This window comes from Chelonia mydas, chromosome 11, assembly GCF_015237465.2.
Source record: "Chelonia mydas isolate rCheMyd1 chromosome 11, rCheMyd1.pri.v2, whole genome shotgun sequence".
NCBI classification, from domain to species: domain Eukaryota; kingdom Metazoa; phylum Chordata; order Testudines; family Cheloniidae; genus Chelonia; species Chelonia mydas.
In genome coordinates, this window is record NC_051251.2 from 9,785,688 (window position 1) to 9,803,185 (window position 17,498).

General features: G+C 47.6%; 1 protein-coding gene and 1 long non-coding RNA gene across 8 annotated transcripts in view; one reads left to right on the plus strand and one right to left on the minus strand.

Annotated features, from left to right (window-relative positions):
• Positions 1-1,942: 1,942 nt before the first annotated feature.
• On the plus strand, positions 1,943-17,462 carry LOC122462401. Its single transcript, XR_006284927.1, has 3 exons — positions 1,943-4,883; positions 7,572-7,606; positions 17,328-17,462. It is a non-coding gene; the product is annotated as an uncharacterized LOC122462401 (long non-coding RNA).
• Positions 6,850-17,498, minus strand: part of LOC102936326 — an 88,410-nt gene continuing 77,761 nt past the window's right edge. For all 7 annotated transcript variants that reach the window (XM_043525478.1, XM_037912141.2, XM_043525476.1 and 4 more), the window contains 4 exons: positions 17,244-17,448; positions 14,722-15,344; positions 10,079-10,224; positions 6,850-8,642 (listed from right to left, as the gene is read on the minus strand). In XM_043525478.1, coding sequence (XP_043381413.1) covers positions 7,847-8,642; positions 10,079-10,224; positions 14,722-15,344; positions 17,244-17,448 — 1,770 coding nt within the window. In that variant the 3' untranslated portion in view covers positions 6,850-7,846. The remainder of the gene's footprint in view (positions 8,643-10,078; positions 10,225-14,721; positions 15,345-17,243; positions 17,449-17,498) is intronic.

Here is a 17,498-nt window from a genome sequence, read left to right on the forward strand (position 1 = left end):
GCTAGCTGGGAAACTGGATCGGCCACCTCCTCCACAGATCAAGGAGGAGTGAGGATTAAGCTGTGAACATATAGAACCTACCCAGAATATGTATTTGGGATTCTGTTGTGTGGGGACTTGAACACCAAGGTTCTGTCTTCGGTACTTTGTATGGCCTCTGTTGTTGCGGTACCTGATGCCTCACAATCTTTAATGTATTTATTCTCATATGAGATAGGGAAGTGATGATATTACTGCCATTTTTATAGCTGGGAAACTGAGGTTCAGAGACTGTCACTTGCCTAAGATTACACAGTAAGCCTGGGGGAGTGGGGAGTTTAAGCCAGGTCTCCTGATTTTTAGGGTAGCACCCTAGCCACTAGACCATGCTTCCTCTCAAAGGTTCTGCAAGCAGCAGAAGTTCAACTCTCTCTCTGACCACGCCCATCCCACCAACATTCTCTGTCTCTTCAGGTGGGATCTTTCCAATGTGGTGCTCCTGGGGCTAGATAACTAGTAATCCTCCCCTGGGCCTGCAGGTGTCTAGGCAGCAGGAAGGGGAACACTGGGTAGCCTCTCTCTCCCCTAGTAAGATCATTATAGGCTAAGTATGGGCTGCATTCTTCATTCCAAATGCTTGTCTTGGTGAGTGGATAGGGTGTAGGAAGCAGCACAGTTTGCTCACCAGCCTGCAGCTGGGAGCACAAAGGAAAATGTTCCTGCTGCAGCAGCTTCTTGAAAGGTCCTGGGGGCAGAAAAGCCCCATAATCTTTACAGCAGTAACGAGGAAACCTCTGGAGTTGTAGCTGCACGCAAAAAACCTTGGGCTTCTCTTCCCTAGCATTTGGTGCCAAAGAAAAGGGTATGTTTCTACCTCAGAGCTGCATGCATTGTCTTGCCAGCTGCCACTGGCCTAGGAACAGGGGAAGGGGAAATAAAATCCCCCTGAAAGACTCAGTTTGGGGGAGGGAGTGGCCTGTAGCTGATGGTCTCTGCTCCAAAGATCATGTAGGTAAGCAGAAGTCACTTAGCCCAGGAGCATGGTGAGAGGCAGTTCTTCCCTTAAGCCTGCAAAAGTATACCAAGGTCAAGAGTGTTTTTGATGATCTGATTCATGATGCACCTTCAAACAAATCTGTAGAGAAAGTAATAACTCTTATTTGGTCTTGAATACTCTCCCCACTACACACTGTCAGCTGAAAGGGGGAGTGTGTCAGAGCAGAGGCACTGGAAAGCCTGACTCAACAGCAACCTAAGGTATTTTCTGAAGCACTTGTGCTAGAGTGCATATTCCAGAGAGAGCTCTCCATGCTTGCTTTGGAGACCTGTTCTTCCTAAGGTCGCTCCTCCACCTCTCCCTTGCCTCAGTATAAAGGGCAGTTCAAGTTGATTGTGAGCAGCATAAAAACAGGCAGTTACTCAGTCCTCGGGGAGGAGTGAAAGTGCTGGCCTAAGCCAATGCTTCCAGCTCTTGTTAAAAGCTTTCAGGAAATGGGGGTGAAGTGGCTATAGAAGCCAGAAGGGCCGTCTTGGTTAGTTTCAACTCCATCTGTTGCAGCTAGTAAATTTTAAGTGAATGTGCAGGAAAGTTAGTCAATTGTAACTTTTCCCCCCACTGCTCTCACTTCTGCTAGACTTGCCCTGAGTTCCCTCTGTGGACAAATAACTTGCCTTCCCCCTGCTGCTAAAAGATGGTTCTGCATAGAAGAGCAATACATAGGCCTTTTCAGTTGGGAGAGCGATGATGGGCTAGGTACATTAGCAGGGATGGAAAGTAACTGCATCCGATTTCCCCAGGGTATTCGCACAGACTTTGACTCTTAAGACACCAATGTATTCCATTTCCTTTCATTAAGGTGCTGCCTGCAGCTGGATACTGTGGCTTAATAGAGAGCTAAAAGAAGAGCTGTCTGGAGACCTGAGCAGCTTGTTGGGCTGGATTTATGGCTGTGGGCAGGTGTGTGGTTTTTGGAAGCAATGAGCCTATTGTGCTGTCTAATATCTCCCCTAGCTTGTGTTCAGTCCCAGGCACTAATTAATTGAGGGCAGGTGTCTGTAATTGCAGGCTCCCTTGCCTCTCATATGCTTCTCTCTGCTTATTAAGGACACTTAAAAATTCTTGCACTGGGGGTTTGCTCGGTGACTTGTTGCTGTGTTGTTTCCTGAAGCAAAAGATTTCTGACTGTATAAAATAGTCGCACCCTCCCTTTTAAAAGAGCAAATGACAGTGCTAAGAACGGTCCATTTCTGAAAGAACAGACAATATGTTGAATGTTGCTATGCAGATTGCCACACCTCTGAGAAGTCATTTAAAGAGCTTGAGAACAGCTTTGAACACACAGTATTTGCATGGTTGACTTGTATTCATCCTGCTCCCTAATGCTTATACTAGCTTTTTGTCCAGGTTGCTGAAATATTTGTGCTATGTTTTTCCCGTATCTGTAATCTCCAAAGCTGTGGAGTAAGTCACGCTGCACATGATGCTGCATTAGTTCATACCTCCCTGCAGACGGATGGTCCAGATTTGGCTTTATTAAGTGTCTAGCAAGACTGGGAATCGACTGCCTTGTTAATTGTGATGAGTCTTCCATCTTCTTTGTTTTGTGTACTCGCTACATAGAATTGAAACATTCAATACCCTGGAAATTAGTCCATATGCAGATTCCCTTTCAACAGCTGTAAATTAAAAGCAGATGAGCAGCTGAGTATACAGAGGATCCATTACAGGCAAATAATGTTTAAAACATAACTAGACCCTGTCAAGTTAGACAGGCTCTGCAATTGATCTGTTGGTTGATGCAGACTGTTCTAGAGAAAGACTTATAGTTCCATGACTATAAGCTTTTTAGTATAGTGAGTCAGTCCTTATATGGTTGTACAGTAACAAGCACATTGTTTCTGCTCAAAAAATAATATCCACATGTGTCTACAGTGCATTATTTCTGCTCAGTAAATAATATACCCATGCTATGTTATTGGGCTTTTTAATGGGAGCCTCCATTTGTCTTGTCTAGAGGGAATGTGCCTGTTTTACTAAGAATTGGGCAGAAGGACTTTTCCCATGAAATCTGGAAATATCTGGAATCTGACAAATGTTGTTGATATCCAAGCAGTTGTACAGAATAAGATCAACAGGACTTGGCCTTGTCTAGTTAAGGTGAAAGCCTCTTTTGAAATGGCTCCTTCTCTCAGTGTCGGAGAATTGAGACACCTCAATTTAAAGACACCCAGTTATTCAAACAGCCACTGTTAAGAACGGCCATACTGGGTCAGCCAATGGTCCAGTATCCTGTCTTCCGACAGTGGCCAGTGCCAGGTGCTTCAGAGGGCATGAACAGAACAGGTAATCAGCAAGTGATCCATCTCCTGTCGCCCATTCCCAGCTTCTGCCATACAGAGGCTAGGGACGCCATCCCTGTTGGGTTTGATTTCCAGTTTGCTGTGGAGCAAAATGATCAGATCAGAAAAACTTTTAAAGCCTTACAGGATCTAGAGCTTTTTCCAGCAGTGGAAGCCAAAGCTGTTAGATTTGTTTATAGTGAAATAAAGTATTGGACAGTAGGGAGCTATTAGGATCACTAAACTCATGTCTTTTCTTAAGAGAACTGCCACTGGAGGCAATGAAGTGAAGGAAGAGTCTAACCATTTCCTTCACTGGAGAGAAAATGAACCTGTCAGCATCCTGTTGCTTTCTCCTGTGTATGCGGTCTGACAGTTTCAGACTGATTGAGGTGTGGATCTATTGTAGGTATGTGGCACTTCAGAAAAATCTTTAACCAGCACATGGTGGGCTCAGGCTGCCAGTTTATTTTAAAAAAAAACACTCCCATCAAGAAACACATTAAAGAAAACTACCTAGCGATTCACCAAACATTTTGTCTGTGCCTTTGCGAACATACAGATTATTGCCTAACTGAACTTTGAATAATGGAAAGGATCAGGCTACCACTGGAGAGGAGAAGGGGGCATTCTGCCCAATACCAGTCGTCACGATACTATAATTTGCATCCAGCAGCACCAGTTCAGTCTGTTCCCTGCTGCTTTCCACCTGAAGGAGCGAGGTGCAAATCATCTTTTCTGCAAAATGAGAAGGTAGGGAGTTAAGGATGGTGTTTGAGAGTAGGACGCTAGCAAATTCTGTTCTACAGCCAGGGCCTTTCCGTTCACGTTGCAGCCCTGACTCAAAGAAACTATTGCACTGACTAGTCTTGGTGAAGAAGGGGGCACTGGCATTTCCAGGGCCACAGGCACTCATGTACGGATACCATTGTCATCTGCAAGGACGGAACCCAGGGCGAGCCTCTCGCACTTAAAATGAGAGGTATGTGCACAATCGTCATAGGAGCTGAAGCGACCTTCAGTGCTATCAGCATCTAAAGCTTTGTCCCATAGTGGCAAAAGAGCAGAGGGTCCCAGAGCATAGCCTTGGGTTTTTAATGAAGTACTGGAAATCACGATCCTGTCATCTGGAAACATTCTACCTTCTATCACCTCAAAACCAAGCCAACCTGATTGCAGAATATATGGAAACTCAGGGTTAGAGAAGAGCTATCTTGTCAATTATAAAGCGGGTATTAATGCTACTAGGAACTATGTTCCCTAGATCATTTTTCTTTATAGGACTGTCTAATGCAATTGTATCTTTCTTAATATGAAATTAATAACAGCACTAAAACAAGAAACTTTAAAGCTTAATAGTTGGGGTGAGGAAAGAATGGAGAAAACGTATCTGCTCTATCGTAGGTACTAGCAGAGCTCCATTGGGTCCACAAGTGAATAAGAAGCACTGAAAGTGGAAGATGTGTCCGCCTATCCTGGGGCATGTTTGTCATGTGAGAGGAGGTCTCAGCAAATCCCCCCCACCAAACAAAATGAACTGTGAAAGCAATTCTTGGAGGGCACAGGTAACTCAGAGCAATGTGTGTGTGTCAACAGAGGATACTGTCCTGTAGACAAATATTTCAGCTGTTGCTCTCTGGATCAGTTTTCAGGGTGCAAAGTAACTGCTGTAGAAATCCTCAGAGCTGGATAATCACTGGTTCTGCAGAATCCTTTAGCTCCGCAGTAACCAGACTTTGTAAGACTGAAGGCTGCACTAGCAACTTCTCAGGACTTTGAGGACTACCTTAATCTACATATATATTTACATAATTGATCAAAGGATAAATACACAAGTGTATTTTCTTGGGCATGGACCTTCTTGGATGGATTAACAGAAATATCTTGTTGGATGTGTTCAAAGTGCTTGCAACCCCTCCCAGCTAGATGTCATCCACACACTTTACAACATACACTCCACTCCATTATTCAAGTCGCTAATGACAATATTGAATAGTACCAGGACAGACTGCTGCAGGGTCCTACTAGATACATCCTCCCAGTTTGACAGTGAACCGTTGATGATGATCCTCTGAATACAGTTTTTCAAACAGTTGCACACCTACCATATTGTAATTTCATCTACACCACGTTTCCCCAGTTTGCTTTTGAGCATGTCACATGGGACAGTGTCAAAGCCTTACTAAAGTCCAGACATATTACATTCCCCCTACCCAGAGGGCCAAAGAAGGAAATTAGATTGGTCTGGTAAGATTCGTTCTTGACAAATCCATGTTGGCTATTATTTATCACCCTGTTATCCTCCAGGTTTGAACAAATTGATTGTTTAATAATTTGTCCAGTATCTTTCCAGGTATTGAAGTGAGGCTGACTGGTCTATAATTCACTGTGTCCTTCTTTCCCCCCTTTTAAAAGATAGGTGCTATGTTTGCTCTTCTCTAATCCTATGAGGTTTCATCTGTCATCCATGAGTGCTCAAAGATAATCGCTAATGGTTCAGAGATTGCTTCAGTTCCTTAATACTCTAGGGTGAATTTCATCAGGCCCTGCCAACTTGAATACATCTATCTTATCTAAATATTCTTTAGTCTGTTCTTTTCCCTATTCTACCCTGAGATCCTTCTTCCTTGTTGTTTATTTTAATTGTGTTAATCATCTGGTTACAATTAACATTTTTATTGACAACTGAAGCAAAAAAAGCAATACACATTTCAGCCTTCTTTCTCTGGGTCATCCTTTATTTGGTCTCCTTCCCCATTAACTAATGGACGTACACTTACCTTCATCTTTCTCTTACTTCTAATGTGTTTATTGAACCTCTTTGCCTTTTATGTTCCTTGCTAGGTGTAATCCATTTTGTGCCTTAGCCTTTTTCATTTTGTCCCTACAAGCATGCGCTATTCTTTTATACTCCTCCTTAGCAATTTATCCTCATTTCCACTTTTTGTATGATTCTTTTTTGATTTTCAGGTCATTAAAGAGTTCCTGATGGAGCCATGTTAGTGTCTTACTATTCTTCCTCTCTTTCCTCCACATTGGGATAGTTGGCAGTTGTGCCTTTAATACTGTCTCTTTTAGAAACTGCCAGCTGTCCTGAACTCCATTTTCCTTTAGAGATCCTTCCAACCCTTCCTATCAATTCTCTGAGTTTGAGGAAATCTGCTTTTTTTATGTCCATTTCTTTATTTTGGTGCTCTCTCTTTCCTTTCCTTAGAATTACAAACTCTATCATTTTATGGTCAGTTTCACCAAAGCTGCCTTCCACCTTCATATTCTCAATCAGTTCCTCCCTATTAGTCAGAATCAATCTAAAATAGTCCTTCCCCAGTGTCAGAGTCTACACTGATGTCAGGTTGTCTCATAAGGATCAGGGGAACGTGGCTATTGAGCCCAGAAGATGGTGTGTGTTACACGAACTACATTTCCCATAAACCCACGTGGACTCTTTTTGTTTACCTTCATGCCATCTGCAATCAATGAAATTCTAAACCTAGAAAACAAGTGGTCCCAAAAATAAACAAAACACCCATCTAGAGTCATTGAAACATAATTAAAACATTTTATGTTGTTAAACTACAGTACAATGTAAACTGTTTCTTTTTTAAACTTTTGAAATGCACTAGATTACATCTTTAAATAATCACAAACTTTAGAGTTCACTAGAAGTGGTAACAGACCCTTATTTACAGACCCACAGTTCTGAAATATTTCAAATGTATCATTATTTTCCAGTCTTCTGGCATGTCTTTAAGCCAGTTAAAAACCTGATGATTTTAAATGTAGGGGATATTGCCCTTCCACAGTGTTCCACAGGTATTTTGGGGGGAGAGAGAGCTGTGTAAATGTCTTCTGCTTTTTGGGTTTGTTACATGCATACAACGCTGATTAAAACTGAGCAAATCTGCATCTACTTTGTTTGGTTTAAAGATGAGCGACTGATTCCCTCCTGCCACCTCCGCTCCAGCAACATATTTCATTGAACTTACCAGGAATCAGATAATGAAATATATTTCTTGGGAGAGAGGGTGGAAACAGTAAAACTAGAGACTTATCCTGTCCAAACTTCCTCCTTCGTTTGGTAATACTGCACCTAGCTTTGACCTTGGCTTTATTTAACGTTGATGGAATATGTGCAACGACACCTCACTCGTGATCAAGATCAGCTCTTCAGCACAGCCGTGTAATATCGAGCACCTGGCACCATTAGCCCTCAGTGCAATATTAACAACTGAAGCTCATTATTTTCTTTCCAGAGACCTGCTCCTCATAAGAAGCCTAATCATAATAGGTAAGTGAGTCACAAATAGCATGTAAGTCCTTCCTGCTGAAATCCAAGGTGAGGGTGCAACAGCTGGTTACTGCGAGTAAATTATCACCCTCGTTGGGCCAGACTCATTCCTGGTGTAACTGCACAGTTGTTGATGGAGTTACACTAGTGGTGAATTCAACCCATTGAGTCTAGTGCTGGTTCTGTGCAGGTCTCACTGGCTTAGCCCAGTCTTTTCCAACAGGAATCTCTCCCTCGATTTCACGACCTATTATGGGATGTGCTTATCATGATGTTGGGCAGAGCGTTCCGCCGCTTCTTCCAGGAGCCCAGCTCCCTCGAGTACCTCCTGATCTGCCGGAACCAGTGGTGAGTCCGTGCCCTGTCGCCATCCCGGAACACGAACGCCTCCCGCCTGATCTCCATGAGTTCAAAAGTATCACTGCAGTCGGGGTCTGCAGAGACGACGCAGTTACTCAGCCTCAGGGGCTCCCTGAGCAAACTGAACTTTCCATTGTTTTTGTCCCTGATCAACACCAGGACTGCATCTTTCACGGGTCCCAGCTCTGTAGCCTCGAGGCTAGACTCAGACACTCGCTTTATGTTGACCATGAGCAGCACCTGCATGTTCTGAAATTTCAAGGTCTTGCTGCCCTTCTTCACCCACTGGCCATCGGGCGGCTGGGCAAGCTGCAGGAGCCCTTCCATCACAAAGCGTGTCTCCTCCCGCAGCCAGCCCACGGTTTTGATGGCAGTTTCCCTCATCTCAATGTTGATGACTTCTCTGTTCTTCTTGCTGTCTTGGCGGAAGGAGCGCAGGGTCCACGAATTCCCCTCCTGCTTGGTTTTCATGTTGATGTGCTCCAGGTGGGACTCGATGCGGCTCTTGGCTTCCCGCAGGCTGCCATGATCCGGGTGGTACTCAATGGTGGCTTTGATGATCCTGCTGAGTAGAAGCGGGTACTTGGTGACTCTCTGCAAGGGGGCCATCAGGAAAGATCTTAGATTCATGCGCCGAAGCACCGTGTTGTCGTTCTGGGAAACGTTGAGGAATATTCTGTGGGGATTTAAAAAGGGAATAAACTCAGGGTTGGTTATTCTGCTAGCAGACAATGAAAATAAAATGCAAATGAAGGGGTTTCAGGATGCTGGTATTAAACCCAGCTCCTTAGGCGGCATCCTTAGCTACTGTGTGAACCACCAGCCCAGTCTGACAGCCGAAGTGCTAAAGGCCTACAAGCCCACAGCAGCACACCCAGGCCCGATTGGATGATCAGTCAGCACTCTCATGGGGTACCTTGACTACATAAAGGCCCCAAGAGGAAGAGGAAGCTTTCTGAGCAACAGACCACTGCTTCACCCGACTCTGCCTTGCCACCTCGCCCTTCCTCAACCCATTGATCCGGCCCCTTGCATCGGATCTTCCAGATACTGACCCCTCCAAGAACTCTGACCTTTGCCCTAGACTGCCTCCAATACAGATTGCTCCAAGCACCCGTGCACACCTGACTACTGGTCTGGATTGCCCCTAGCCGACTGGGCATTACAAAAGGTGTGATGCTGAAAGGAGCTGAACACTTGTGATTCCCATTGGCTTTCACTGGCTTCAGGTGCTCGACATTTCCTAAGATCAGGCTTGTTACCAGCACCAGAGGAATACACCACATTATGGGATGGATCACATCCCTTTATAACAGTTCTCCACCAAAGGATTTTAAAGTGTTTAGGGCCAAATCCTCAGCTGGAGTGAACTGGTCTAGCCTCACTGGCTTCCATACAGTGGCACCAATTTACATCAGATAATAATTACAGAAATGCAGGGCTGGAAGGACCTCAAGAGACCATCTAGACCATCACCCTGCATTGCTGAGGCAGGATTAGGTATACAGGACCCTCTACTACTACTACCTAGCTCTTACACAGTGATGTTCATCAGTAGATCTCAAAACACTTTGCAAAGGAGGTCAGTATCATTATCCCCATTTTACAGATGGGGAATCCCAGGCACAGAGCAGTGAAGTGACTTACTCAAGGTCACCAAGCAGCAGACCTGGGAATAGAACCCAGGGCTCCTGATTCCAACGCCCATGCTCTGCATATGAGGCCATACTGCCTCCGACTGAGGAAATCACTTTTCCAGTGGAATATCTGGCACAAGTCAGCAGTGACTGAGAGCTGTTCTCATCTGTGGACTGTTTGATGACCCGTATGAAATGAGTTTGGTGGGTCTCAGTCCAGTTCTGAGTGGATAAGCATTGGTATCACAAAATCCGTGTGGGCTACCTCAGCAGAAAGGCCAGACCTACTTGACTAAGGAGGGTGAATTACCCTCTCACTCCTAGAGGGGATCCCATCAGGCCAGGGGAATTTCAGTCCAGCCTGAACTTCCCCTTTCCCACATAGATGGCTTCAGTTTCCAGGCTCCAGGGTTGGTGCTGTTCTGGATCTCTCCAGTCCCTGTAGCCCATGACAGACACACTCAGCCAATCTTACCTGAGTAGCTCTTTCTCCTTCTCCAGGGCATTGAGCATGTTCACTGAAGAGGACTGCTGAAGACAGTAGGTCTGAAAGGCCGGCAGCATATTGACAAACTCCAGAAAGATCTCGCCAATGCACACGGTCATCAGGTCCTCATCATCCTGCAAACACACAACCCGGTAGCCACTGCCATCAGTCGAGGAGAGACGGGGGCTCATCTGGGGTGATCCCAAACCACGGGCCCAATCCTGGGAATGCTTCCTGCTGGGCAGAGCGCTTACTACGCTAAGCAATCCCACTGTGTTCAGGGTAGTACGCGCTAAGCCTGGTAGCGTCAGCATGAAAAGAGTCTGTGGACCAGATTTTCAAAGGAGCTCAGCTCACTGAAGTTTGAACCTCAGGAACCCCCGCCCTAACTTCACATCAGTGCACTCAGGCCCAAATCCAGCCTGATCTGTACTCGCTGAACTCAATGACAGGACTACATTGCCTTTATGGGATTCTGCCTGACCACAGGGCTTCGCCCTATGAATGAAAGGAGGCGAAGTTGATTGTTTGAGCCAGCGAGGAGCTAATGTAATCCAAACCATCTTTCCCACTTTTTCATTCAAGGATCTCAATGCGCTTTACAAATGGGGATTAATGTCCCCGTTTTCAGAGATAGGGAAACTGAACTGCAAAGGCTAAGGCCCAGATATTCAAAGGCATTTAGACTCCTAACTCTCATTGATGTCAATGGGAGTTAGGCACCAAACTACCTTTGCGGATCTGGGCCTAAGTAACTCACCAAAGGTCACACAGCCTGTCCGTGGCAGAGCTGAGAATGGCACTCTGATCTCCTAAATCCCATACTCTGGTGCTGCTCCCTGGGCTAAACTGCTTTCCTCCAATTACTGCTGACAGCACCTTCAATGTAGGTGATAGAGAGCAGCCTGCAGAACTGTCAGGCTGCTTGTTAGGTTCTTTGGACTTGCCAGAATTTGTCAGCTTAATGGATTTTTTTTTTGCCAGGGCAGTGGCCCATCAGGAGCCCCCTCCCATCTAGCTGGGATCCCCCCTCCCAAGGGCAGGCATGTCATGAACTCCTGAAACCTGTTAATGAACTCGCTAGAGGTCCAAATCTACCTGCAAGGGAACTCATCCCCATATTTCTTGGAAACTTGCCCAATCCTCTCCTGGTGAAGGGATTCCCCTCACTCTATTCCCCTGTATGCTCTGTGCCACAGTTATCCTTTCCTGGCTGAAAAATCTCCATTCAGGGCTCCTTCTAGAGCCCATCCCCATCCCCTGTCTTAGGGCAACCTGTCTGTTTCCAGGGCTTGCAGTGGGCCAACCGAGACCTCCCCCACTGCAACTTGAGACCATTGCTCCCTGTTCTGTCATGGGAACTTTCCCCCTCTAGGTGGCTGGCTCGAATGCAGCTCAAGTGAACACAGTCCCCATCTGAAAGCGGCTAGGTGACCTATAGAAAATGAAGAGCTGATCTTGGTCTCCTCCCCAGTGTATCACTTAAACAGGTCAGCGCCAGTGGAGACCAATGATGGAATTGGCCTGCCAATATGGATTACACCCCTGCAGGTCAGGGTGAGGCGGTGTGTGGGGATGGTGAAGGGTAAGCTTGCATGACTGCACTGGTCTGTGGACAAACCGGGTCTTCAGCATGTAGGGCTATCAATGCAACAGGGGTTACTGTGGAGCCGTGCAAAGCACCCTCTCCTGCCACGGGCTGGTGGCACTGCCCTGCCACCACCGGCTTAGACCGCAAAAGCTAGGCTCTGAGCGTTCTCCCCAGCGGAGTGATCCAGAGCTACTACTGCCGGCCGGTCTGCCACAAAGAATTGCCAGGGCGGCCTGACACCAGGGCTCGTACATGACACAGGCAGCGTTCGAGAAAAAATGGACAGAAGTGAAGGGTAATTCAGCTACAGATTAGGGATTGCCTTGGCTTTGTTCCGAGCTATCGGGAGAGGCTGGTGCACCAGGGTGCTTTTAATGGCTCCCCTCTGGACTAGACAGGACTCTGTGATGCTTTGTAAAAATAAATTTCATGGTAAATTCCTGTTTTCTTTCCATGCGTGTAATAGAATAAGCTACATAATAAGAATACAGTGCCAGGTAAGGCCACTGGCTCTGCTTAGGGGGTTGCGTAGCAAGAAGCCTGGAGTTAGTGCTCTGGTGCTACCGTTAGAAATGTAATAATTCTGTAGCCTTTTAGTGCAGGAATACATTGTGGTTGCAAAGAGGGCTGCAGACAAGGAAGACAGAGGCAGTCAGAGGGAGAGGGACCAGCAAAACAAACAACAGCTGCTTTCAGTGTTCATCTGCTCCAGAAATTGTTGAAGGGCAATTCTGACCTTGGCACACGTCTGTCCTTCCTGTGGAAGACACTAGGAAGCTGATGCCAGGACTGCTGTGTTGTCAAGGTCATTGCAATTAAAGATATGCATGTGGCATGGTCTGCTCTGTGTGTGTGTGTGTGTGTGTGTGTGTGTGTTTCTCAAAGTACAAAAACTTCTGGCTTGAACTGATATTGCAGCTAATGGATTGTGTTCCCTTCAAAGAAAGTGGGACGTCTGAGCTTGTCACCTGTACACCCCTGCTGGCCTAGGCTTATGGTTTGCCCTGCCACAGAATCTCTGTCAGTGGGATGGGTATCTTGGGAAAGTACCCCTGCAGCCATGTGGTCGTGATTGCATTGTGTAATGCTGTGGGTTATAGTCAGATGAGGTGGTTGTCATACAATGCTGCACATTAAAGGTGACCGGCAAACTGTTTTTACAAAATGTCCTCAGCTGTAAGCAATGTTTGCTGAAAGCCCCCGGCAGCCAGGCTAAAAGGGGAATTTGGCATATCACAGGGCTAGCTTTGACTCTGTTACACTGATGTAAATCTGGGGTTAACTCCAAAGCTTTTGGTATTCCAGATTTGCAATTGCGTAACTGATCAGAATCTGGCCCGGTTGGTTTCAAGTGGGGTTCTCTACTGAAAAATGACTATGTAAAAATGGCACCTTCTGACTTAACAGATCTTCTCCTGGGATTTTGGTATCATATCCGCAACTTTATTAGTGGTTTTTACTGTTACCCCGGCAGGGCCAACATGGCTAAGGGCGTATGAGCTGGAGTCTGTTCCTTCTGGTGAATCAACAACTCTGTGTACCAAATTCTGATCAGTTTCTCTGTGTGGCTAATGGATAGAGCTGGTGAAAACATTTGTCATGGACAGTTTTCCACTGGAAAATGGTGTTTTGTAGCAGTCAAAATGTTTTGCAGGAAATTTTCAGTGGAAAAAATGTCAAATGATTGGAATTGAAATGGAGTATTTTTCCGCAGGACAGAAATTCTGTTTTCCATCAGCTCTACTAATGGGGTCGCACATGCATAGATAAGAGTATAATCTATCTTGAAGAATCTTGATTAGTGATGGTGTATGAGAAGAAAAAATCCCACTTTGACTCCCCAATCCAAGGCTGAGTTTGCAGAGCTGACAATTTACAAGGAACATCTTTTTACGTGTAAACTGAGCACCTGTGATCGAGAAACAATAAAGATGGTGCCCCATGATGTCAGTTTTACTGTCCCCTTTGAGCGCAGAACCACACTTTCAAATGCCCCTTTTGTCCTTTCTGATCCCAGACTCATTTACTCGGCTCTGCCCCATCTTGAATTGGGCTGGCGAAGTGACACGGGCTGCGGGACCCCACTGGAGCCAGCCTTTAGTTGGTCAGGAAGTTGCTTTGCTTTTCAAACACGATGTGGTTTTACAAAGGTTTCATTTTTTTCATTTGAGACACCTTGCCAAAGCACGTAACATATTGACCCCCTGAACACTGGTCCTGTGCTCCAGCTGACTTCCATGCTCATGGATTATTGCCAGCTGTCTACACGTTGGGGCTTCATACCATAGTGGGAGTGGTTTGATTGGAGTTGGACATTGTGGGACCTACGCACGTTATGCCAGCTCTGGAGGGTCCTCCTACGCCTGGGTGATCCTCCCACGGCTGGCTGCACTCCTGGTGGCCCCATTCTCTGATATAATTTTTGTATCGCATGCTACTTCCAAAGTGACTGTTCTCGCCATTTGAGGTTGCTGCCTGTTTACAAGGTAATGTTATGTGGATGGTTAGGTGAAACCTCACTGAAGCTGGTTGGTGTATCAGCTGCCCTTCATTCAGGATAAATGTAAGAAGCAATTCAGCTCCTTGATGGAACAGACAACTGAAAAAGCAAGAGCCACCACGCAAAACACAGGCCACCATGCAAGGCTGGTCAGGAATCTGAGCTATGTGGGTGGAGGGGTTTGACTGGGGGACGGATGCAAAAGCAGGAGGTTTGGTACCCTTTGATGGAGCTGTGTGCATGAGAAAGAGAAGCAGGAGAAACACCACAGAAGTAGCCAGAGGAGGCATCAAGGAAGCCCCAGAGAAGCACTCGTAGCATGACTCTGAGAAAAAGCTAAGGGAGAGAGACTTTTGGACAGAATGCTGACTGGTAAGAGGCTGAGAATTGGGAAACAGAACCCATGAGCCCTATTCTCAGCCCCCCCTGCCCTAGCCATTAGACAATGCTGCTTCTCAATTAGTGCGATGATGTGGCCCTATGACTGACCCAGCCACTGCTGCTATGGGCAGAAAGCACAGCTGAGTGCAGGGACTGTACCTGATCAAAGGCCTGGTCAATTTCTTCTTGGAGATACTCCAGAAAATTTTCATTGAGGTCAATCAGCTCCTGGATATTGCTGAACACCACGAGCAGCTGTTCCCGCGTCAGCAGCCCAGCCGACTGCATCGGGAGGTAGAACTCCTCCCTGATGATCCGCAGGTCCTCGCCGTAGCTGGCTTCTGTGTGGACGAACTCCAGGATCGACTCCTTTCGCTCCGTCCTGCGCTTCTGGCACTTCGCACACAGGTTGGCTCTTCTCTTGCTCTGGTTCTGTGCTTCTGTCTCCACTGGGAAATCTCTCTCACCGCAGTCTGTGCAGGGCCGGTGTGCCTCCCAGGCCTGCAAAGAAGTCAGTGTTTCAGAGGCCCTGTTTTTCCACTTCCTGGCCAATGCTTGGCCGATGCCGCTATCCGCCCTCTCCACCTCCGCCGATCTGGTTCTGGTCGCGCCACCGGCCTCGGCATCGTCCCTTTCGTCGGTTATGCCAACAATGCCGCTGTCCGCGCTCAGGCTGCTGACGTTGCTCCAGCGGTGCTTGGATCGCAGGGAGCTGCGCAGGGAACGGGTGTTCTCGTCAAAGCTGCAGCCGTAGGGGATGTTGGCTTTAGCCACCACCGGACCTGAGCAAAGCATAGACATGAACGAAGCTCAGGACGTGCACTGCTGACTGGGAAGAGCTCACTCAACAGACTCCGAGCTGGGGGCAGCCGTGGGAGCTAGGAGCCTAAGGGAGAGGATGAGGGGAAAACAGGGCTTCAAGTTGTCTCCCACCCTTCTGCTGCTGCTAGATGGAGAAGCCAGGTGGAGCCCCTCCACCAGTCCCACTGCTAAGGGGGCTTGAGCCAGCCTGTGAGTGCCTGTATCAGTGGACTCTGAAAACACACAGCCCTGATCCACCGCTCACTTGCCTTCTGCGCAAGTCAGCTCCGACTTCAGACTCTGCAACTTACTGAAATCGGACCTGATCCTCAGCGGGTGCAACTCAGTAGTCGATGGAGCCACTCCCATGTACACCAGCTGGGGATCTGACCCTTACAATGGACCTTTAAAAAAATCATTTGTCCCCCAGGGATTCAAGCTGGGAACTGGAGCACGGACATTGCTGCGCTTCGTGTTGTTACATGAAATGGCTTGCGCTCTCTGCCTACCATTTATTCTGCAGTGCTCAGTATGATGCCTCGTGCCAGGCAAATAATACATCCTTCTGCCCCCAGGGATTGATGTTTCAAGGCCGTAATCTGGTATGGCTAAAAAATCTGGTAATCTGGTATGGCAGTGGTGGGGGATGGGGTTATTTAGAACATAGACCTAGAGGGAGCCAGTTGCCAGACGAACCTTTGAGTGCAGGAACCCCTCTATGTGTTATGAATCCCAGAAAACATCTGGTGGGGGGGTGTAAACCCCAGAGGAGTCCGGAAAGGGTTAATGGGCTGCTGGGGGCCCAATCCACCCTACCTTGTGACCCGGGAAGCAGGTGTCAAGCTTTATGGGAGGGGCTAAAAAGGGAGAGCCCAGCTCACAGACCTGGGGCTCTTGCTGTGGGTGGGTAGGATGGCTGGGGACAGCCCATCAGGCCGTCCCGAGGGAAGGGAAGAGTTCATTTCTGTGTGTTTATTGCGGCATTTGGGGGCCCAGAACTGGTAGGGGCCTAGCCGGGGGGCGCTGAGCCACTTAAGCCTGGAAGATGCTGGAGGGGGCAGCAGAAGCCTAGGAGGGGAACAGAGGCAGAGCCACTACTGTGCCCTGCCATAAATGGGCAGGCAGGAGGGCATGTGGCTACACACCAATTAGCTCATCTTATCCGTGTCCCCCGTGCTCTCCAGTGCAGGACAGTTCCAGGCGTTACAGTCCAGGGACTTTGGGCTGAATCTCCTCTCACTTACGCCAGTGCAAATTTGGAGTCCAGTGGGACTAATCCATCCCTCTGCCACCACTGGACTCAGGCACAGTGAGTTTATGCCATCTTTGTGCCTCCCATATGCGGGGGCTGCCAGAAGCCAGTTTGGTCCCTTCTGGAGATTAGAGCGGGGGTTGCCCTAACTTGAGCCCAGCTGTCTGCAGCCACTCTTGGCCCTTGGGGCAGCCAGGAATAGCCAGGGCATAGGAAAGCCTGGCCGTGTCCCCCTCCCCCTAGGAGTACTCCCAGCATGCCCCCTGCATGAGGGGATCCTGTGGGGGTGGTGCAAAAATGGCTATGTCAGTTCCCATGGTTGCTAGGGCCTCCTCCCACCACTCTGGGGTTAGCCCAGATTACACCAGCGTAACCAATCAGACTACATTGATACAAGCCCCTGGACCAGATTCTGAATTCCTTTACACCAGTGTAAGCCCAGAACAACTCCACTGAAGTCAGTGGTGTTACTCCAGATTTCCATCAGTATAAATGAGATCAGGATCTGGTTCACAGCCACTGAATTCTAAACTGTCCTTGTCGAGGGAGCAGAATCTCCTGTTACAATTAAACTAAGCAAGGAACACGGACAGTCTGTCCAGGCCCATGCAGGAATTGGTGCAGGTACCAGGGTCTCTCTCCTGGCGTCGCTTCTGTGCGTGTTGCCGGGCTGCTGCCGCTATCTTCAGCTCCAGCTGTTTCCTCTTCACAGCGTCTGTTGGCATCGGGTCACTGAAATGAGGCCGCAGCCGGCACTCCCGCTGGGCCTTGACACAGTCCGCAGTCTCCTGGGCGATGTCAGAGCTGGATCTGCGGCAGCTCGGGCTGGAATTCTGCAACAAAGGCAAGTGGCGTTAGGGCGGGGCCCAGGAAGTATTTAAAA